Source organism: Bos grunniens, chromosome 8 (assembly GCF_055505025.1).
Source record: "Bos grunniens cultivar Pamir isolate PY7600 chromosome 8, Bosgru_T2T1.0, whole genome shotgun sequence".
In the NCBI taxonomy this organism is placed as follows: Eukaryota; Metazoa; Chordata; class Mammalia; order Artiodactyla; family Bovidae; genus Bos; species Bos grunniens.
The window spans coordinates 84,523,162-84,546,805 of NC_141172.1; the positions used below are offsets into that span (position 1 = coordinate 84,523,162).

The 23,644-nt window shown below is 42.4% G+C and overlaps 1 protein-coding gene across 3 annotated transcripts in view; it reads left to right on the plus strand.

Annotated features, from left to right (window-relative positions):
- Window positions 1-23,644, plus strand: part of FAM120A (family with sequence similarity 120 member A) — a 115,832-nt gene that overhangs the window by 76,601 nt on the left and 15,587 nt on the right. The window contains exons 9-13 of one of the 3 annotated variants that reach the window (XR_015131937.1): window positions 495-722; window positions 3,228-3,402; window positions 12,926-13,175; window positions 19,761-19,875; window positions 21,218-21,272. Coding sequence is in view for 1 of the 3 variants with exons in the window: in XM_086315631.1 (XP_086171757.1) it covers window positions 495-722; window positions 3,228-3,402; window positions 12,926-13,175; window positions 19,761-19,875 (768 nt within the window). In the remaining 2 variants the exon portion in view is untranslated. The remainder of the gene's footprint in view (window positions 1-494; window positions 723-3,227; window positions 3,403-12,925; window positions 13,176-19,760; window positions 19,876-21,217; window positions 21,273-23,644) is intronic. The other 2 variants (XM_086315631.1, XR_015131938.1) reach the window with 2 other exon arrangements.

A 23,644-nucleotide genomic window follows, 5' to 3' on the forward strand; every position in this document is an offset into this window, starting at 1 on the left:
GTGGTGGTGGTGAGGAGCAGACCTGACTGAGATCTAGTTTTAGTCCCAGTTCACTAGTTACTGGTCTTATTACCACAGACAAGAGATATCCCCTCTTGGAGATTTAGTTTTTTCATCTGTAGAGAGGATGCTACCCATTGAGTTGAGGAAGGGTCTCCCAGGAAAGCAGAATCACAAGAGTTGGTCACATGAAGGAGCCAGATGGAACTTGGGTTAGCAACTACAGAAGGCTGTTCATCTCATGGGGATCCCAAGGGAGGAGCCATGAGTGGGGTCACCCAGCGGAAGCTGTGGCAGTTCTCTGGGTTCCCATCCCTGACACAGGCACAGTGGGCGTCCATTCACACTTCCTCTGTTCAAGGAGGAGTGGGTCACAGCTCTTGTCCTCCTTGAAGTTGTTAATCACATCTCTCTGTGTTACAGTTGAACAGACAGGTTAAAGGAATGGGAATGTGACACAAACCCATTTTCTCCGCTTGCCCGTTGCTCTGCAGGCAGAAGGTTCGTCCACTGCCTCTTCTGGCAGCCAGCTTGCTGAAGGAAAGGGGAACCAGATTGGCACTGTTCAGCCAATTCCGTGCCTCCTGTCCATGCCCACCAGGAACCACATGGACATCACCACCCCACCCCTGCCTCCTGTCGCGCCCGAGGTGCTGAGAGTGGCCGAGCACCGGCACAAGAAGGGGCTGATGTACCCCTACATCTTCCACGTGCTGACGAAGGTATGCCCTGGGGCTGTCGTGTGGCCTTCTTCTCACAGTGGTCACTCTTGTGGGGTGTATCCTTGTTCCTTTTGGAACTGCTTTTTATCTTACAAGGTATTTGAAGTGAAGTTCATTTTCCCCTTTCTAAACTTGGAGAAAAAAGATGGATATTTATAATCACAATAAAATTAGAACTTGGGGAAAGTCTTATTTTTCTCGTCAGTTTCACACAAAATTATTTATGAAGCTTCTAATTAATGGCACTTCATGTTATTCTCTGGTTTGTAATTTTATTTGTATTTCTGATTTCAAAACTTCCTACATGTTTTTGCTATAGTGTCAAGTTTAATTGTGATGTCACATACTATATCTGGTTTATCATCTGTCCTAGAAGCTCCCAACTTCTGAGTGGCTGATAGCACTTCATACTTTGACTTATTCCCCTACCTCATTGAGTACTTACAGCAAACAATGGAATATGGGGCTTCGTCACTTTATTAGTATCTTCCTAAATGTATGCTTAAATAGATATACAGTGTGGCATTAATTGTTTCTGAATCTTGGTGTTTTGAATAGATCTGTGTTTATTTAAATTTCCTCAGTGACTTGTCATATTTATAATCATAGATGCACAATTTAACTTGGTGACCAGATTTCTGGTGTAACATTGGTTCGTTACTATGTGTATTTTATCATGTTTTCATCTGTATATGTACCACCATATATAATCAAGCTTTTTTCTTATTTTCTACAGTCCATGTATGGTTTATAGAATGGAGTCAGTAATTACAAGTGACTTCCATTCCACAGCACTCTCGAGCTGCACTTTTAACCGTTAATTGACTAATTTGACTGCTTAATTTTATATTTTATAAAATAAAGGACAGTAAGATGAGTGCTATCATTTGGGCCCTTTAATGTATTTTTGAATTGTAATTGCCTCCAAGTCTCATCTGTTATTTGATATGGGTATGCATGTGTGGTATCACTTCTCAGATTATGGTTATAAAGTAAAAATTTTATCTTTCAGGTCCAACATAGATTATAAGGGTAAGTGAGGGTTACTCTTGCGGGAAAAGGATTTTGCTAAGTTTAAAGGGACTCAAGCTTTGGGAAGGTTGTGCCCTTTCACTCTGGGGTTGTTTGGGATATGAGGTCCCTGGACTCCCTGCTGTTTGTGCCCTGCCATGCTTGTGGGTCTGACTTAGGGACTTTTGGTTAAATCAGTCTGAGTGATGCAAAACTGCCTGTCCTCCTCTTTAGTACTCCCTGATTTCAAGGGCAAAGACTGAGGAAATGACTGTGGTTGAGAAAAGTGAACTTGACTATCTTCAGATTTTAAGGTGTCACCTAAAATTTTTCAGTATATTTGGGAAAAGTTTAGACTGAAATGTGTGCTGTTTCCTGCGAGCTGAGTGGCTCTGGTGTTAAATTTTCCAGGCTGAGACATTTGCTGTGAATTCAAGCTTCAAGTGAGAATGTAGAGAATCGTCAAAGCCTCATAATTTGGGAGAGTAAATACTCACTAGATGAGTGTTAACCACATGTGTACCTATTAGATTAATACGTATGAAGATTCTGATAAGGGAAAAGATCAGTTCTAAATTAAATTCATGTGAAAGAAAGAATAAATGTTATGACATGATTAAAAGAGTACATATCAATAAATTTACTAAACATTGGGGTCATAAATATATTCTTATATTAAGAATATGCATAATTAAATTCCTTGTGAAGTCTCTTGAGATGTGCCTTGATAACATGGACCACAGAATGTTTGGACTGATCTCAGGTGCAGGCGGTCACAGAGTCATTTGTCTCCTGGAGCCACAAGGAAGCCCCTGCTGTGTTGGCGGAGAGGAGTGGGGGTGGGGAGGAACAGAACAGGGCTTCCTTCATTTCCAGCCCCTGGTGGCTGTCTCATTCAGTGGGACTCGTCTGTTGAGTTACTTGATGCACTGGGGCAGAGGCTTGATACATGCTGAACACTTTAAAAACGAATACCACTTAAAAGAGTTCTCTTAGGTAGGTTTTTTTGTATATGATAATTTTTTATGAAAGAGCTTGGTAAAGAAAATTTGTGACCATTTTATTTTTAGGGTGCTCTTTTCTTGGATTTCATATAGGTCATTGAAAATTACGAATTATATTACATATGACCATCTTGACTCATAAAATTTGCCAGTTCTCAGCATTTTCTATGCTATTTGTTGTCTGGTGTTACTGACCTAGATTTTTTGGAAGACTTTGGAAGCATTTACATGGTTTTTGTTCTTGTTGTTGTTGTTCCAGGTTAAAAATAAAACAATGTAGGTTTTATTTTGACTCTTTGAGCATATATTTTGACTAAACCTGCTAAATGAACTCTCCCTAAACATCTTGATATAGGCAACTTGTTAAGCAATTGATTTGGAATAGAATTGCAATTTCATTAACTGGAGATAATACAGTATATTTCTGTGAGTTTATTGTAAATTCAACATGAAAAATGTGCAATATTATTCTGCTTTCTTCCATGCAAAGGGTGAAATCAAAATTGCTGTTTCTATTGAAGATGAAGCCAGCAAAGACCTGCCTCCCGCCGCCCTGCTCTATAGGCCAGTTCGTCAGTATGTTTACGGAGTCCTGTTTAGCTTGGCAGAAAGCAGAAAGAAAACTGAGAGACTTGCTTTTAGAAAGAACAGACTTCCACCAGAATGTATGTACTGTAAAATCCATTGTTTGTTTTCCTCGGTACCTCGTAATCTCTTGTGCATTTTTAAAGCCTTAGAAGAATCGTGACTGAGTTCACCTTGAGAGTCCCCACATAAAGGAGATGGGCTCCATCGGGGCTCTTACGAAAGGAGGACAAGCCACAGGTTGTTTTCCTCAGTAACATCCCAGCAGTGGTGTTTATTCACTAAAATGATAAAACAACAGGTTTGCGCTTCAAACTGAACATTGATCTGGAAACAGTCCTGACGGTCGCCATCCTCGTGGTTAACATGTCCTGGGCAGATTGACAGCAGTTTCTGCTGTGGTGTCCACGAGATGTGGTTCCCTCTTTGCAGAGATCAGTGTTCCTGGGGAGGTCCCACCAGCTGTCCACTGGGCTGCTTCTGTGCAGTTGCTGCACACATCCCTGAGGCCAAGAGGGGACTTGTAATGATTTCCCTTAGAGGCCTCCAGCTGATCGATTCTAGGGGTGGAGGGGGAAGTGGGAAGACAGAAACTGTTGTTTGAAATTTGGGCAAAAGTTGAGGTCAAAGTATTTCCATCTTCAGTGGGCCAATGTGATTCTGGAGGAGAAAATCATGCCTTTCTGTTCTAGGTGATTTTATCTACTAATGTAGGGAAGATAAAAGTCACTGTATATTTAGTAGGAAATACAAAAATGTTTCCCCAAATGTGCAGTCTAAAATAAGAGCATTATGAAGTGTGGAAATTGTAGATTACTAAGTCTTCCTCTAAACTGAGGATATTTGGTGACAGATCACCTGCTTGTATGGCAGGTCACTGCAGCCCTGGTGACGGGTGAAGCTGAGCTCAAGGACAAGTATGGGCGTAGATCTTACCTTTGGAACTCAAAACTAGAGAGGGTCTAGCAATTTTATCTAAACAGTTCTATAGATTCTTGTTTTCTGTTTCTATTACTGTGACAAAACTGTGATTCTGTAAGCCTTTAGAATGAAGCCATCTGTCACTTCCCTTACTTGAAGATAGTCATACCTAGTGTGGCTGCTGAGCTGTTTGTGTGACTGTAGCTGGAGAAGGTGATGCCGGCTCCACAGGGCCTCCTCTAGCTGATGTTTCTACCACCTTGATCAGGCCAGAGGCACCATGTGAAACACCGAGTGTGTCAGTGGACACTCTTCAAAGGCCCAGTACATTCCAGGAGTACAAATCCTCATCCTTTTCTCCCACTGTGTGATTTATTTGCTCAGAAAAGAAGACCTTTTTAACTTTGCACAGGATTGGTGAGCTTTCTGTGCTGGCCCACCCAGGCCACCCTGGCCCCACAGCTGTGACCTCCAGTTCACCACCAGCCCTGAGCACCTTAGTCCCTGTAGCCTCTGGGGTCTCTGTTGGTCCTGGAATGCTGAGTGCTACAGGGTCCCATGCGGCCCTACTTGCTGCTGTGTCCTTAGCCCCGTAACACCATATTGGCTTTCATGGTGAAAGGCTGTTCTTCATTTGCTTGTGTGTTCCAGAAACACAGTTATCTTTATGCAGAAAATCCTCAAGAGTTTTCAGTGCTCAAAACCTGAATACCCTCAGGTATGTCCTAGGTTGGGCTCCCCTTGGCAGTATCCATAGCTTCATAGAGCAGCCTGCATATGGCTGGTGTGCTGTGTTCATGTCGTCAGCAGTGGGCACTGTGCATCCCTCGCCTGTTTCAGGGAGTTCTCTGTGTCGCAGGTGAGCTGCAGGTGCTAGGTGCTCTTGGGAAGTAAGAGTCTTGGTCTCCTTTGCCCTGCTGCCAGTCTGTGCCTTTAAAACACTGTGAAACACACAGCTGACAGCACCCCGCATGCTCCACTCCCTCATCAGTTAATTGTACCCAGTTGATACAGGTGTCTTACTGGCCTGGGAGAGGCTGGCCTTTTAGACAATAGGGGAAACAGAAGCCAGGGGAGAGTATTGACTAAATAGACTAGCATCCTCTAAGCATAAGCAAGAGGGAGGCAAATTGTGGTAAAGAGCTGAATGTACAAACCACACCATAGGGCCCAATGCAGCCCTCACAGAGAAATGACTACGTCAGCCTGCCTATGGCAGGCCAGTTCTGGCTAGGGCTGGAGGGCATGGGGAATGGCATGCCCAAGGGAAGGAGAAGGGTGGTAAAGCCTGAGGGGACTCAAATGAGCTCTTCGAGACTCTGGATGGACGTGTCTTGACCTCATTTGGAGGCTGGGAGGCACAGGGAATAGAAAAGAAAGGAGGAAAGTGTTCCGCTGTGAGGTGGATGGGGGAAGGGTGGGTGAGTGGGAGAAAACCGCAACTTCAAAGAGAATTTGGCAGGCATGTCTTTTTCCTTTCCTCCTGCCTCTGCTCCCCTCCCCACTCTGCTGACTTCTTTTCAAGGATGGCACACAGTTGTTTGTCGTTGCTCTGTTACTTTTGGCCGGTGGAAAACACTGACTCTTACAGTGCCACTGGTTTAGGTTTCCATACCTGAAACATCTACTAAGTGACTATTTTATGGAGAGAATATTGTAGCTTCTTTATGATTTGGATGAGATGGGAAAAGAACAATGTCTGATAATGCCAAAGAGGCTAACCTGGAGCAGTTTCTCAGGAGTTCTTGGTTGATAAGATTTGACCTACATTTATTCATAGACCGTATGTAGATGAATTTTGAAGTCAGTGGCACTTGGCACATGAAAGTGCACGATGAGGTCCTCGGGACAGATTTGTTCTCCACGTGCCTGCTGCCTTTGCCTTCCACTTTGGTAGCCAGATCGGAGCTGTGTGGGTTCCAGGTAAACCCTCCTACTCAGGTGGGTGATGGAGCTACTTCTGAATGTGAGGGTTTTGATCTAACATGGCTTCAAAATGCTGTGCATACAGATGCATGTTCTTGGTGTGGTCACTGTGACAGTCAAGAATTTTCCCAAGAGGGCTTTGTTGTCAGAACTAGTCAAAGGGCATATTGAAGCCTATAGGGTTGTTCAAAAATACTTAGCTCTCATTAGATGTAGGACATGTATCCATTTGGAATTATTTCTCTTGATTCAGGCATATGATAAAATGTTCATAATCTACAATGAATATTCATATGACTTACCAAAGTTTCATTTTTAGAAATATGGCTAAAGTAGGATATCTACAATCGAATCCTTAAAAAAAATCACAGCCATTTAGAGAAAATGGACTTGTGGACACAGTGGGAAAAGGAGAGAGTGGGACAAATGGAGAAAGTAGCATCGACATATATGCTCTATCATGTGTAAAATAGATAGGTGGTGAGAAGGTGCTGTGTAACGAAGGGAGCCCAGCCTGGCTCTCTGCAATGACCCAGCGGGGTGGGGTGAGGGGGGTGAGGAGGGCTCAGGTGGGAGGCGATATATGCACAATTATGACTGAATTGCGTTGTTGTATGGCAGAAACCAACACAACATTGTAAAGCAATTTTCCTCCTGTTGAAGAATAAATTATTAAAAAATTAAGTTTAGATGATATGAAACATTCAACTTATTGTCATTTGACAGTTCCAAAAGTAATTTAGAAGAAATACAAACTTAAGGGGAAAAAAAATTTCAGCCTTTGAAAATCATATTGAATTATATGCTGGCAGTTTATTTTTCTGTTCTTCCCTGTCCATTCCAAGGTTCTGTTATTTTGCTTTTAGGAGAGTAATAAGAATACTTGTTTTATTGTGGGAGAATGCTACTGAAGTCACTATTGTGGAATTCACGGTCCTACCAGTGGCTCAAGCAGCAGACTGTTGACCCAGCACAAACAGTCTCACCCATATGGGCTAAATGGTGATGGTGGCAGTTTCTCTGGGGAGAGATGGGCCCAGGGAGCTAGCCATCTCTGCAGCTGCTGGAATAGGGGCTGGGCCTGGAGCCAGGCACCTGGTCTGAGCTGGCCCTGGCCTCCAGGCCTGTGTGCGTGAGATCCAGGTGGCGTGGCTGCTCCTCACAGGCACTTCTGCCCTGGAAGCAGCTCTGACCTTTAGTACCGTAGTGACTTTTCTTCTCCCGGGGGATGTTCCTCAGCCACCCAGGTACTCCCCAGTGATGAAGGGGAAGGACCAGAAGAAAGGGATCTGGTTCTATAAAGACTACAGGATGATCAGTCACCTCAGCTATAGTTGAAGAGAAAAAAGCAGGCTTGGGAATTCCTTGGCAGTCCAGTGGTTAGGTCTCCACTGCAGGGGGCAAGGGTTTGACCCCTAGTCCGGGAATTAAGATCCCACAAGCAATATGGTGTTGTCCTCCCCACCCCCAAATAACAAGTTTATATACTATGCTTATATTTACTATACTTATACTACATTTAGGGCTTCCCTGATCGCTCAGCAGGTAAAGAATCTCCCTGCAAGAGACAGGGGATGCTGATTTGATCCCTGGATCAGGAAGATCCCTTGGAGAAGGAAATGGCAACCACTCCAGTATTCTTGCCTGAAACATCCCATGGACAGGGGAGCCTGGCGGGTACAGTCCAATGGATTGCAAAGAAACAAACATGACTGAGCTACTAATCACAAAATACTGCATTTGTATTTCCCTATATTTACTCTCTTCTTTCTAAACTGTCAAGAAAAGCCAAAAGGAACACATTGATTCCCCCACCACCACTGATCCAGTTTGCTTTAGAAATTTTGTTAGTGCCAAGTCATTGGGATTGCTGATTGAAAATAAATTTGTTTATTGTGAATCATATTATAAAACAATACTTTAACATGACAAATATTAATTAGTGTGCTGTTTTCATATGTGTGAAAATTGGTTGTCGTAAACATTTTTCTTACGATTCTGTGAAGACTGTTTGTATATTAATCTGAATTTTTTTATTCCTCAAAGCTTTTCAGGCGTAGCATTAGCAAACTGCTTTTCCCTCACAGAACTTTGAGTGGCTGAGCTCAAGAGACATCTGTGGGAAAAGCAGTGTTGTGTGGCAGGAGTTGTTTGATGGTACTCTTTTGGATTAATGTTTATGTCCTTGAACTTCGGAGTTTCTAGAACAGTAGGAATGACGTAAGTGGTTTAGCAAGCGTCTGTAACACCATGTGACACTGTGTTCCACATGCCCTGTGGCCTACTGAGCATGTATATGTTTGTGGACAGTAAGATACTCCCAGCCTCAGATATAAAAAGTTTAGGGAGAAAATTCATAGTCTTTTACTTTTCAGAATCATGGAGGATACTCACACATGTGTCAGCATGAGGAAATGAGGGGCTAGTTGGACCCCCAGCCTGCACACAGAGCTGCTTGGAAGTTAACCGGCAGTTTTCCCATAAGGAGGATAGACCAGCTGTCATTGCGCCCATTTCCCCATTTCTGATAAAACTCTGATGTGAAGGAGTTGAAGTTTTGTTTTTATTTATTGTGTGTGTATGTTTTCTGTAACTCCAGGAGAGCTCAGGGAGTAAAACAGTGGCTCCTCCCCAAATACACACTGCACAGACACAGACCAAAGGTCCAGTTGGCCATAGCCTTGGGAGTTGTTTGTATCCACCTTTTTCCTTACCTTCTAACCACACTGTGTGCGTGCCATAACTCTCACTGCTCATGGTGCTCTGGAGTGAGCTTAGAGACATAATTCATTGTATGGCACTGTGGGCAGCTACTACCAGTCAGTTGAAATAGGCTTACAAAATGAAACATGTTCATTATTCCTGGCCTGGGATGGATCCCCAAATCAGTATTATAACAGATTCCTGAGATGGCTGGTTGTCATATGTATAAATGTGAAAATAGAAGAAAATTAACGACTGATGGAAAACATTGGGTTTTTACTAACAGCTTAAGTCTTCAGCAGTGTTTTATGTCTCGAAATTGTATTTTGAAGAGGTGCTTCCAGCAAAGAAACTGTGTTATAAATTTAGCCGTTGGTAATAACAGCAAACTGGTACCCTGGAGTTGCTTTTTGCCAGTGTGAAAATTCAGTTTAGTTTCAGGTAGGGAAGACAACCTGATGTTCAGATTTTTCAAAGTAGTCCACTTGAAATCATGAGTTTTTCCTGTCAGTAGAAAAGACAGGATAAATTTTTATTGATGGTGATACACAGAAGATTTATTCATGGACAGTAGCTAGATTAGCTGACCTCTGGGATTCTCTTATTCTTGTTTTAACAAGGAGGCACGAACATGTCTTTCTAAAATGGTGCCTTCACAGAGAAGGTTTTATACCCCAGTACTCTTGTCTGCACGCAGCGTGTTTCCATAATCCAGCTGTTCCATACCACTTGGATAATCCCTGTATAACTAGTTTTGTTTTTTTTTTTTTGCAAAAATGATAAGAGCCCAGATTACTTGCTATTAGCTGGCTGCTTTGCATCAGCTTATTCCTGTGAGCTTCAGGAGAGCTCAGGGAGTAAAACAGTGGGCAGCAGCAACTTGGGAAGAATCGCAGAGCCAGAGGGAGAGAAGGTACCCTGTGTGCATCAGCCACCCCGTTGGATGAACTTATAACACAGAGGCTGCTGTTGTGTGTCTACCTGAAAATGGGATGTCCCTTGGAATTCATTAATTTATAAAACACTGACCTTTAATTAATCTAATGTTACAAGCCTATAAATATAAGTTGACCTCACATAGTTGTAAGCACATAACAGAGGTGCAGGGTGTCTTTGCATTTCAACTGGACTGTGCTACAGAGTGAGTTGTTGGCCCCCCTTGTTTCAATGCCTGGTTCTAGGGCTGGGCTGGGGCAAGGTAAGTGAGGGACCCAGGCCTCAGAATTTAGGAAGACCCTTATTTTCACACAGACACATGGTGGTTGACGTCTGAGCCCTGGATGCCTTTCCTGCCCCACCCACTACATAGTAGGTGCTCAATAAATATCTGTTGGGCGATTGGCCAAAGATTCCACAGCGCTTAAGTGGTGGTGTACACAAAAGATCTCCAAGTATTCAGTTTAAAAACAGATACATGTGAAAAATAAAGCAAATCAGGGCATCTTTGCTTTCGGAACAAAGCTTTTTTGTTACTGCACATTTATTTTCTCTGAGAACATGTATTTCCCAAATTAGACTTGAACATTCTAGTCATGAATAGTGCAGATAGCAACAAAAATGCTTAGAATATAAGAGGAAGCTATTATATCTAATACTTCTTTGCAGCTCCAGTGTCGCCTGCCTGTACTGGGGAAGTCCTTTTACCAGGACGTGGGAGGGATGGTCAGGTGAGCGTGAGGTGGCAGTTCTCAGGCACAGGTGTGTGCTCATCTGCAGCCTTTGCAGGCTGAATAGGATCTGAGCACACAGCATCAGGCCAGGTAAATTCAGGCACACCCGGAGCCCCAACTAGTGTAAACAGCTGTCTAAGGCAGCTTCAGGGAACACTCAGGAGAACTTGTGAAGGGACTGTTGGCATCTCTGACCTCCACTTAACTTTAGTGTAGGGTTTGAAGCATAAAGCATATACAGGTCTAAGCCTTTTGACCTTGAGAATGAAAATCCTCAACCAAAAATTTATTTCTAGAATGAAAACAATATAATAAAACAATTGCTAAAAATTATTAAAGAGAAGCAAGAGCAGAGATGACAAAGGGGAAAGATATAACTAGATGAAGATAGTTTTAATAAGAATGCTTCTGTTGAGAAAACTCAAAGGAGACCCTGGCATTATAAACTGAGTTTTTTAAGATACAGTAAGCTTAAGCTTTGTTTGCACACACACATGTGTGTGTGTGTCTATTTTGGGGAAAGAACATGAGAGACCTTAGATAACTAGGTTATTAACCCAGATTAAAAACCAAAGATAAAATATAATTAGTCCCATTAAATAAATCTTTGTCACCAAAATGAAGATGCTACATGGGAGAAATAGATTTATTCATTTTTACTGTGGGGGGGGGGCATGAAAATAAACTTTGTGGACTGACTTAATGGAAACACAGTGTACTGGTTAATGGCTTATCTTGTTACCTCCTTTCACTTGTTTTCTTGGGGCTGACAGTGTGCCAGCCTCTGTGAATGTAGTTGGAACAAAGGGAGGTGGGGTGTGCTGCCCCTAGGAGGCCACTGTGGTGGTGGCGCCTGCCCTCTGCACACAGGTGGCAATCTGTGGAGCTATGTGCACTGGAGTTCAGCAGGAATGGGGTGGGCGGCTTAGATTGTGAGTCCAAGGACAGGGTCTGCTGGACAGCAGGGACCATATGAGTGTGTGGCTGGTACCTAAAATAGATACATTTAAAGATGCGTGTATTTATATATACATGTGTCTTTCTGTTTTGACTTGATGGACTTTAAACCTTTTAAGTTTAGAATTTTTTTTAAACATTTAAACACTAAGATATTCAAATGTGAATTAAAGGGATTCCCTCAATGACAAAACAGTTACATTTTTGTAAAAGAATTTTCAGAAACTGTCTTGATTTTGCACCCCTGCTCAAGCAGCCTGCTTCTGGGAGTTGGGGTCCCTGCAGAATGGCTGGTCATGGCGCTCCTCTGCAGCACACTACCATCTGACTTGACTGGGGTTGATTGTGCAAAGCTTGCTTTTCCTGTTGCTAACAATCGTGCCTATCCACGTATCTAACTCCTAAAATTCTTCATGACCTTGAAAGAGATGATTGTCTAGACTTGGTGTGGAGCTGGAGATGAGCCAGTTAATCATTTAATTTTGTCGGGATTTGGCTTCTTCATAGTCTTCAGTTTGCCTCAGGTGTTACTTTAAGGAAAATGAGCCCAGGAAGGGGGTATGGTTATTTGGATAGAATTGACGTATCCAAGATTGCATTAGAATCAGCACCATCCTGGCTTCTGTACCTGCTGTCAGCCATGTGAGGGGAGGATGGGGTCTCCATGTGGCCCTGCTTCAGCTCTCATGTTTATTGACCAGAGTAAGCTATTTGTTACAAAATGCACGCCCACGTTTTACCATCTGACTGTTTCTATCAATCCACTTTGGGGAGAAGTTTTAACATACTTCTGTGCAGTGTGCTTTATCTCTATTGCTCTCCTTTCCCCATCACCGTTTTTCCCTTAAATTATTTGGGAATTTTGTGGGGAAATATGCATGTTTCTGTTTCCAGAGTTAATTCCTGCTAATAGTGGTAAAACTACTGTGGATAAAAGGTTATTTATGGAGTTTAACAGTTATACTTGTTATATAGTAGGAGATGCTTAAGTAAAGTGGCTGCCAAGTGCAAGTTATTTCTCAGATCTAATTAGTAAAAACATGGAGAAAAAGATCAGCTATCTAAATTGGATTTTCCTTGATTTCTGTGATGATCGCAAAATATGTGTAAGTTGTACCCATTGTTATTACTAAAACTATTAATGAATTTATAATATTAAAGCAAATTTTGTCTAACATCCTTGATTTATACATACTAGTTTTATGGGGAATCTTTGAGAAGAAATTTATTGATGGTCTGACTGAAATTCTGAATGAGTCTCTGAAGTGCATAGAGTAGAAAACAAAATATTTTAGAGTTGAGGATTGATGACTGATGGCTTACTAATGAGAGAATGCATTGTTACACAAGAAGTGTAACATACTGTAATTAGGCTTAAAGTAGCTAAGATAGGGCATAAATGGTTCTCTCATTTTCCTTTCTGTAGTTTCACCAGTGATCATTAAAGAGTGGGCAGCTTACAAAGGGAAATCGCCGCAAACCCCGGAATTGGTGGAAGCTCTTGCCTTCAGGGAATGGACCTGCCCCAATCTGAAGAGGCTGTGGCTGGGGAAGGCGGTGGAGGACAAGAACCGCAGAATGAGGGCCTTCCTGGCCTGCATGAGGTCAGACACACCAGCCATGCTCAACCCAGCCAGTGTGCCCACTCATCTCACGGTGCTGTGCTGCGTCCTACGGTAGGTGCCACTGGCCGCCTCTTCAGCCACTGCACGTTCTCCAGCAGGGGCTTGTACAAATGCCTCTCAAAGAAGTGCACTGTATGAAGTTACAGTTCAGTACCCCAGATTCACCTGGGGTTATTCCAGATGAATCAGGTTGTCAGTTGAATTTGTTCCCATCTAATATTTTCTATATTATAGAAATATAGGTCATGTAAATACAACATGAGTTTGAGTTGATGCTATATAGTGTGTTTATAGAATAGGTAACATTTGATGAACCTATATTTTATGTAGATATCATAATGATTTTAAACATAGTTTATCCTTTAAATGTTAAAGCTTTTGATGACTATTGGGGGACTGTATTATATGTTTATATATTAGTAATTTTTCTTTGGTAAAATGTGTCTCTTCTTCCTCCTTCATTTATTTAATCATATGTAGATCAGTATGGACTTGTGGTTATCTCTCTTTCTAGGGTTATAACCTGATACAGCCTTGTTATTTGGTTGTTCAGTTTGTTCCAGCTCAGGCCTTGGGAGCTTGTTAAGTGGCTTCTATGTCCTTTGTCCCCCCTGACCCTCCAGCATGTCCTTGCTTTCTAGCACCACAGGATGCCCAGGTTTGTCCTGTGTCTGCCCTGCCCTGGAACCTGCTGTCTCTAAGGGGCTGACTCCTGCCTTGAAGAGAAGGTTAAAAACCCAGATATGTGCACTGTGTTTTTCCAGACTCTTATCAGTCAGTGGGCCACAAACGCCTGTGTGGAGACTGTTGGTGTTTGGAGTAGTTCAGTGGTAGAATTCTGCTGCACGGGAGGCCCGGGTTCAGCTCCCGGCCAGTGCAAAAGCAATGCTGTTGAGCTTCCCAGGTGGTGCCAGGGGTAAAGAATCCCTGCCAGTGCAGGAGCCACAATGCAGGTTCAGTCCGTGGGTCAGGAGGACCCCTTGGAGTAGGAAATCTCAATCCAGACCAGTATTTTTGCCTGGAAAGTTCCCTGGACAGAGGCGCCTTGGCAGGATATGGTCTGTGGGGTTGCAAAAAAGTCAGACATGGCTTAACAACTGAACAACAACAACAGTATAGCGTGGTATATCAGTTTCTTATCTTTATCTCCATTGAGGATTAGCCTAGTGGGAGAGACTAATTTTTTCATTTTGGTTTTAGAATCTTCTGATTTCCTCTATGGAATTCATTTTATATTAGCCAAAACATTAAGACTTTGGGTTACTGGAAGATTAAATAGCAGTAGTGAATTTGGTTACTTTGTGTTTCTCTCTTCCAAGTTTAAAATCATGTGTGGCATTTCATGTGTTGGGTAGACAGCTAACTGTCTACTGTATGCCTGACTTGAAGGTCCCATTGGGCCCTGAGTAAGAACGATGTGTGTGGCACTTGAGGCTTGTTCGGTTGCCCCTTGGCCAGAAGCACCCATATGTTACTGGGGGACAGCCTCTGTTGATGCTTGCACGGTGCTCATAGTGTTTCATGATGCTTGGGATTGTGGTGCCTTCACGTCTTGTCTGTTCATTCACTGGACCTCATGGGGTACTGGGATACCTAGCAAGTGCAGACTGGACAGTGATCAGACCCCAGTCTTTGGCTCAGTCCTCATGACTTCCTTGGCCATTACTCCAGAAATAGCTGTGCCTCTTTTAGGCACTGTTCAGATGGCCTTTGGAAAGTCATGATTTCAGGATTGTCCTGGCTCCCATTTATTTGTTTGTTTTGTGGTTGTTTATAAAAATCATACTCATTTTAGAACTTGAAAAGGTTAACAAATGCAACTAGTAATCTTGAGTTTGATTGAGCCTCCTCCCATGCTCATCTCTGTGGTGTCAAGAGTACATGAGTACCATGAGTACAGCACAGGTTCCCTCATACTTGCTACTTGGGTAGAAGCCAGAAGACATGCTTGGTTGTGCAGAGACTGTTGTGTGCAGCGTGGGCTTGAAGCCGTGGAGTTTCCCACTTGGTAAGACTCACAGAGTTTCAGATCCTGAGGAGGAGGGCCTGGTTGGGAAGAGATGAGAGAGAGTGGCTTGTGGCACAAGTCTCAGGATTTGGGGTCAGGACATCAGTAAATGGGTTGGTCCATCTCTGTGAAGAGAATTTGTTCTACCTTCGTGAGTGTTTTGGGCCACAGGGACAAGTAGGTAAAGGAGTATACCCTGTACGGCCTGTTTGATTGATGGGTATGGCCTGCTAAGAATGTGCGATGAAGGGCATGGGGGTGGGGGCAGGGGCAGGTGCAGATGAGTAAGAGGGTTGGTGTGTCTCTCCAAGGGCTTGCCAAGGACAGGCTATAGTCTAGGGCCAATGGGCCCAGTGGTCTTTCTCTGGAGAAATTGCAGCTGTGTGACAGCAGTCTGCTGAGGTTGGGGGAGAGGCACCAAAGGGCAGCTTCTGTGTCCCCGAGATGGTAAGGCCCTGTTGGAGGCCACACAGCGTGACCCTTGGCCTTGATGGCTGAGCTGGGCAAATGTCAGCAGCCACAAGGCCAGGCTGTCATCCCAAAGGCTCTTCCCTTCCTTAATCTTTTTTTTTCTTTAACATAATTTTAAACTTGAAATTGCAAAATTAGTACAAAGATTTGGTGGCTATTTTTCACCCAGTTTCCCAACATATTAAATTTTTACTGCAGTGGCTTTCTCTTCTCCTGGCTGTTTGTCCTGAATCCCTTGAATGGAAGCTGTGAGTATGACACCACCCTTATCCCTAAGCTCTTTGTTTCTTTCTTTTCTTTTTTTTTTAAAGACATCCTCAAAATCAGAAAAATACTGATACATCTCATCTACAGATACTCAGATTTTTCTTTTTATCTCAGTAACATCCTTTATTAGCAACAAAATCTTGCCTTGTTCTTGCATTCAGGTGCCTTGTCTCCTCCAGATTTCTCAGGTTTCTTTGGGTTGATGCAGAGATGTTTCTGAAGAGTAAACACTGGTGTGTTTTATAGATCAGGGATCTGGAGATTATGTCTTTTAGACAACATGTGAGCTAATGGGTGTGGCTGCTCTAGGAAATTGTGTTTAAAAACAGCCAGCCAGCCCCTGGGTGCAATTTGTCAATCTCTGGGTAGACTTTTTCTCAGTCAAGATTTGCTGATGTTCTTTCGTGATGAGGTTCAACTTCTGCCTTTGGGGCAGGAGGTGGTGATCTTCTCTATGCTTTCACTAGTGATGTCAGTACCTATATGTTACATATGTTCCAAATGTGACATTGCAAGAGCAGTCAGGACTTCACTGGTGATCCAGTGGTTAAGAATTCCCTGCCAGTGCAAGGGACACAGATTCCATCCCTGGTCTGGGAAGATCCCACGTGCCTTGGGGCAACTAATCCCATTCACAGCAGATACTGTGTGCCACAACTTGTGAAGCCTACGCGCCCTGGAGCCAGTACTCCGCAAGGAGAGAAGCTGACACAGTGAGAAGCTGGCGAGCCACAACTAGAGAGAGCCAGTGCGCAGCAGGGAAGACCCAGCATAGCCATAAATAAATGAATGAATGAATAGAGCAATCAGAAAGGGGAAGAATGACAGCCAAATCTCTAGAATCCTTGTAGTGACACCAAGGAGGGACTAGCATCTGAGCAGAGGTTCAGTGTGAGGGTCAAGTATGTATCCAGAACGAAACAGAAAGCAGCCTTCCTGGGGGACAGCTGAGACCAGACCGATGACGTCCTTATCCAAGAGAGCTTCTGAGAAGACAAACTGAGTTACTTTCTGGAGGAACTTAATAAATTAGATAGAGGGAATAAATTAGATAGAGGGTTTGAGCCCCCCAAACAAGTGCAGGTTGTTGCAACATAGCCAGGAACATAGCCAGGGTTCAGCTGCCCAGCTGTGCCAGTCGGAGGCAGACCACGTTGGTTCTGTCCACCAAGTGACTTGGAGACCTCTTCTAGTCCAGCTTCCGTGCTTCTGAAGGGCAGTGTGAGGAGAGGTGACTAGCGGAGAACTCAGATACCCTCAGACTCCAGTGGTAGAAAACGTAAAGCCTGGCCCAGGAGGAAGACATGGGAAAAAGTGTCTGGAGAAAACTGAGAAACATAAAGGGATTGAAAACACTGTCATGCACAGATAAGGATAGTGTGGACACAGGAGATCGAAGGGTCAGCTTTTGTTTACTGCAGTGCCGGTGGTATCGTCCATTTTTGTGGTCTTTAAGCTGTTTGTCTGTATATATGCATATCTTTAGGAACGCACATCATGCTCTTTCTATATACAGAAGTTCCTTCTGAGGACTTGAATTGAAAAAGAGATAAAGGTTAACTTTGTTAAAATGTAAATAGAAAGTCAGATGGAGGAAATGGTAGGTATTGGGATTCTCTCGTAGCTAAGTTGGTAAAGAATCTGACTGCCATGCAGGAGACCCAGGTTTGATCTCCTGGGTCGGGAGATCCTGTGAGGAAGGAAATGGACACCCACTCCATCCAATATTCTTGCCTGGGAAATCCCATGGACAGAGGAGCCTGGCGGGCTACAGTGCATGGGGTCGCAAAGAGTCGGACACAGCTTAGCGACTAAACCACCACTAACCCCAAAGACTTTCTGTTGCAGCTAAACTGGGTGCCGAGAGTCTTTGCTGCCAGGAAAACCAGGAAGGAACTTGAGAAAAACGCCCTGTCCACGACACAGTCTTTCCCCGAATCGTCATATTTAAAGAAACATCTAGCCTTAGGGCTAGGGGATGAAGAGGGGAATTAGTGTTTGCGGGATGAAAAGAGTTGTAGTGATGGATGGTGGGGGATGTCTGTTGGAATACAGTGATTATACCTAATGCCGTTGCACTGTCAATCTAAAAGTGATTAAAATGCTAGATTTTTTGTTATGTGTATTTTGAAGTGTTAGCTGCTCAGATATTATGTGTATTTTACCACAGTTTTTAAAAAATAAAAATAAAAGGGATGCAAAATATGGATACTTAGGCAAGGAACATTTTATATTGAGCACAATCTTTCCACAATAATTTTTTTCAGAGAAAAGTAGGGAAACTTTGTTCAGATTTGCTGTTTCTTGCATCAAATTGTGGTTAAAACTCAGTAAGACTTTTGTTTAAGATGTTTGGCACTCAACCAGTTACATAGGGTATTATTTTTATCTTTGTAAGTGTTGGCAGTTTAATAAAGTAAAACTTCTACATCACTCTTTTAAGTATATCTGATCAAATCTAAATACCATAGAGATTTAACACCCACCTTGTTTACCTTGTTTGTTTACCTTCCTTTTTGCTTCTACTGCATAATTTGACCGTGAAGTACATAAGCTCTGTGCCTCCACTTCACCATCTCTATAATGGGACAGTAATGGTTCCTGCCTCAGAGTGGCTGTGACCACTTAAGGAATCGGTTGTGTGCAAATACTAGCACCTGGCACCAGTGAGCACTTTCATTTTTCTATTGGGATTTTTATTGAAAATACCCCTCTTAATCATTTGGATAGAACTTCCTCCTTCCCCTTTTATGTTTACATTCCTGTGGATGAATATTAATTATTACCGAAATGAGAGAAGGCTCTGCACTAACTCTGATTCTAATTTTGTCAACTTAAATTTTAAGCGCTGAGAAACCTTTCTCAGCAGACAGTACTGGAAAAGAGCTTTGTTAGGTATGTCACAGTTCTCCAGACTCCTCTTAAGCTATTTTCCAGAGATCACATAGGGATGACCAGGAGTTATTTGGAGGTATCAGCTGGCAATTTGACTAGGTCATCCTTCAAGTTTGCTGAATACAGACTTAGGAACCATTGGATATGCAGTGAGGCTTATGATGAAGTTCTTACTGGCTAGCCCCTCGCTCTCACACCCAGATACTGTTTGGGGTTGTGCCTTTACCTAGTGCTTTGGAGGTTGTCACTGGGCCAGTGCTGAGCGGCAAGATGAGTAAAGGGAAGTGATCAGTAGAGAAGAGGGACTATGGACACCTGCCAGTTCTCAGGCAGATAGTACAAATGGAAGTTTGGAGATTTAGAAATTGATTTCCCTTTAGGTGCTCACACCAGGGTGGCCCCAGTACGCCTGCATGACCCCAGGGATGGCTGGCACTAGCTCTTCAGGTGCCGGTTCTGAAGCCTGAAGCTTTATTGCCCCTGCTGTCACTTCCTATTCCACTGCAGGGCATTCACCTGCCACCACCAGAGCCCCTTCCGTGCAGACAGTTTACACAAGACTTAACTCTTTATCAGGAGGTAAATCTTGCTTATTTGGACTTAGGACCTACCTCCCAGGTACTGTGTATTGAATTAAAATAGATAAATCATATAAATTGGTGCTTAACATATATTTTCAGAGTTTAAACCCCTCAGAAAAATATATAAGTTATATACTAAAAAAAAAATTACCAGCTGGTTTGCAGTGTGTTCTTATTTAGTATGCTATTGTTAATTATTGCAGAATCAAACATTCTGATCAGCCCAGCTAATGATTAGGTTTCCATTTGTAACTGGCATCATCCAGTGAAACTAGAGAAGCTGGCTAAGAAGTCCGTAGAGGCCTCCTTGGTTTGTGTCATCCTGACTCTCCCTAGAAGCCGACCACCAGGTTGTGCGTGTGACTGGTGACTGCTCCATCCTGACACCAGACCCTCTCTGTCCACCCCCTGTAGGTATATGGTGCAGTGGCCTGGAGCACGGATACTGCGTCGCCAGGAGCTGGATGCCTTCCTGGCTCAGGCGCTGTCCCCCAAACTCTATGAGCCTGATCAGCTGCAGGAGCTCAAGGTAATCTACAAACCTCATTCTTTGTTTTGGGAGGTCTTATTTTGGAGCCATGGCTCACCAAGCAGTCACTCAGTGCACTAAACTAGTAATACTAATGACGTGAACTTAAGAGCCTCAGGGCAAAAGGGTTATAGAAACAGTCAAGTCTACTTTTGTGTGATAAAGATTTTTCCCTTGTTTACCAGTGGGTATTTATTCTTGTTTTTCACATCAGGAAGTAAACTTGCCTTTTATTTCAGGTGGGGATCCCAAACCCTGGGAGGGCTTGGTCCTAAGAGTTTACTAACATCTGGCCAGGAGTCTTTTTCTTATTTCGTTCTATTATTCCTAAATACAACATTCGTTTTCTCTAAAAAAAAAAAAAAAAAATAGTCTTTGCCCTCCTGGTATTATAAATCCCTTTTAAAAAACCACTTGAAGAACAATATTATGTCATCATTCCTGTGCCCTTCTAGTCAGCATTTAACATCGTATTCCTTTTAATTTTCCCTTCTAGTATTCTTTTTTTTTTTCCTTTGATTGTTTTGACAGTATTAATTTTGTCCATTTTGTCACCTGGTTTTTTGGTGTGCTTATCTTTTCAGTGCACTTTTATTAGTCACTATGTCCACATGGCTGTACTTGCTTTCTAATTTCTACACTAAATTTTAGAAAGTTCAAGACTTCAGAGTTAGCTAAATTAGTGGATCTGCCTTTTCTTTTTAATGTACAGGGTTTTGGTTTTTTCTTTGCCATTGGTTTGATTTTTTTTTGTTGTGGTTTGTGTTTTTTGTTTGTTTTTTTACAAAATTTGATTTGTAATCAAGTAATCTCTTTTGACAAAATTGCCTTCACTTTTAGATCTTTTTACCATTCTTTATGAAGGCGTTCTTACCCTGCAGAAGAATTTTAGGCTCATTTGATGGGTTTTCAGTATTCTACTGTTGGGGCTCAATAAATCTGTGGTTGCCCCTAAATTATTGAGTTAAATTCAGTAATCCAGTGTTGGCCCTCAACCGTGTGGACCCCATGTCATTTGTGATCACCTTAGGCTTCTGATGACTTTGAAACAAGCTAAACTAAAGACAACCAAACTTAGGCGAGTCTACCTCAAATTATATTCTTTACTTTGTAGTTTAGAGAGAAATTTTTTTAATGGTTCTGAGTTTAAGTTTTCGTTGTAGAATATTTGGCCGGGTGTCCCCTGAGAGGCTGGCACTAAGTGCAGGCCCCTCGTCCTGTGTCCTAGAGTGGTGCCATCACCACCGTCTTCATCAGCAGACTGTGCTCAGGGGTGTGGTAAATACTTTGACTAGAGTGTGGTGCCATCCCTCTACCTCTACTTCCTGTTTCTCTTATTTAGATTATTACATCAGTATTGACATCCCAGTTCTGAAAATCAGACCGCCAGGTATCAGGTATGCCCACCAAGCCTTATTCACCATCAACTTGCTTTTACTCAAAGTTCATCTTCTCCCATATCCTTTTCATTTTTGGATCAACACATAGGATATAACTTTTGAAAGATAGTCACACTCTAAGCTTTCATTTTGGTTCTTTTGAGGTCTTAGTGCTTTCATGATTTTCTCCTGATTCTTCATCTAAAGCCAGGCATTTCTAGAGCTGTGTTTAGAAAGACCCATTTTATGTGCAGTTACTTCAAGCCCACCACTGTCCCTTTGGGTCTTGCTGGTCTGGAGGTCTGTGCTCCTTTCACCAAGGACAGCCTGCATCATTAGTGCTTCATTCACGAGCACCATAAATCCTGAGAGAGCTGGAAGGGAAAATAACAGTGTTCATTGGGGGGAGAAATAGTTGGGGTGTTTTGTTTTTTAAGATCAGTGATCCTCTCAGTTATCAGATTGAGAACTAATCATTATTTAAATGAACAAAAATCCCTATGCAGAGACTGAGAGTCCCAAAATTCAGTGATAGAAAAGTAAATTTCAAAATGGCTTTTTCACTTAACCGTTAAAGTTGTTTTGATATTTCAAAAGCAGTGACAGTGCTTTTCTATAAAACACCGTTTTCCTGCTTAGGATATAGTCAACTCTTGATTTTTGTTGTTGTTTTAGAGGCCATTATCCAGTTTGTGGATTGCCCAGATCCTGTTTTTCTTCTCCCATTTTTGCCCATCATGTGCTTTGAGAATAAAGAGGAGAACAGAAGGGAAAGACCTAATTTTGACAGTTTGCCCTCTTGATGGCTATTCTGATGGGAGGTTTGGGAAAAGATGTTGAAACCATTGGTTTAAATGAATTTGCAAGAGTTTCATCTTGTCCATTCTCTGTCCTCCCGCCACAACCCTGAACAATTGATGAGTGTTCTGCGTGGCTCAGTGATTAACAGCCCTCACTTTTTCCCTGTTATTTTTTATTTTTTGGCACCTCTCCTAGGTTACCAGCACAAACATAAAGACTAAGGTAAAGTCAGCACTGATGCTGTATTTGAAGGAGGGCGGGTAAAGGATGAAGAGAAAGATCTTTGTACAGTTTTAATATTTATCCAGTTTCTTTCTCCCTTGCTCTTGACATCCCTATAATTGCCTTAAATTCTTTTAACAGTTTCACATGCCAAGTGCAGCATTAAAAGATGGAAAATGAAGAGCTTTAAAGACAGTATTAGGGACGTGCAGCATGTCTGTGATACCTGTAAGAATTGTTGTGCATATAGGTAAATATGCCAAATCAAAGTAAGAGTCTGTTGCCCAGTAATTAGAAGTTGGACAAAGTAAACCTCACTGGAATTTGGTTCTTCAACTAATTGGCTGGAGATACGTTCCATATTTGTGTTTCCTATAAGATTACAAAATCTTGTCACTATTTTTCTAGTTAAGGAACTTTGAATAATGGTGAATATTTTATCTTCTGTGGTATAAGAGAATGAGGTTAAAATGTGAATATTACAGCCATTTCTATGATCAAGAGTTCAGATTCTGGTGCTACCAGTTATCAATTTTGTGACCTTGAGCTCTCTGTGACTCAGTTTCTCCATCCATGAAATGGAGTTCTAACAGCAGTATCACACATACAGTTGTTGAGATGTTAATGAAATAATATATGAAAAAATACTTAGTGCGGTATCAGATACATATTTAGTAAGTGCCCCATAAATATTAGATAGTGTTATATGTACAATTAACATTTAGGGAATGAAGTATAAAGTACCATGTAAAATAACTAAAATTTTTTTGAATCAAGTGAAATCATAGAGTAATTGAGATTTTATTCACTTTATTTAGACAGTTTCTAAGAACTTTCCTTTATTAAATTAATAGCTGCTATTTCTAAAACTAATTGACTTGAAAATCATTTCTTAAACCCATAAAAACATAGTTCATTAAGTAATGATAAAGTCATTTAAAATAAATATATATGTGTGTGGATAAGGTAGACTTAGCCATTCCTCCCATCAGCTCACTGGGAAGTTACTTGTTTTAACTGAGGTGCCTCTGTGTTCTGGCTCTTATTTCTTAGCCTCAGCACTCAGATGGGCATCTGCCAAAGTGGGTTTGAGCCCTGTTAGTTAAGTGAGGCCTGAGGGTAGATATGGCCCGCGCCACCAGTCACTAAGAAATGACGGTAGCATCGAATTTCCCCGAAGGACGCTGCTGCCACTTTGTTTTCTTCAGAGCAGCATCAGCATCACCGTTGCCTTCCCCTCCGCCTTGACCAGGCCCTCCCTTCCCGGCCTAGAAGACTGTGGACTGGCAGCAAGAGAGTGGCTAGAGGCCTGGTTGCCATCATCCCTGCAGAGAGGCCAGGAGATGGGTGCTGCACGGGTAGCCCCC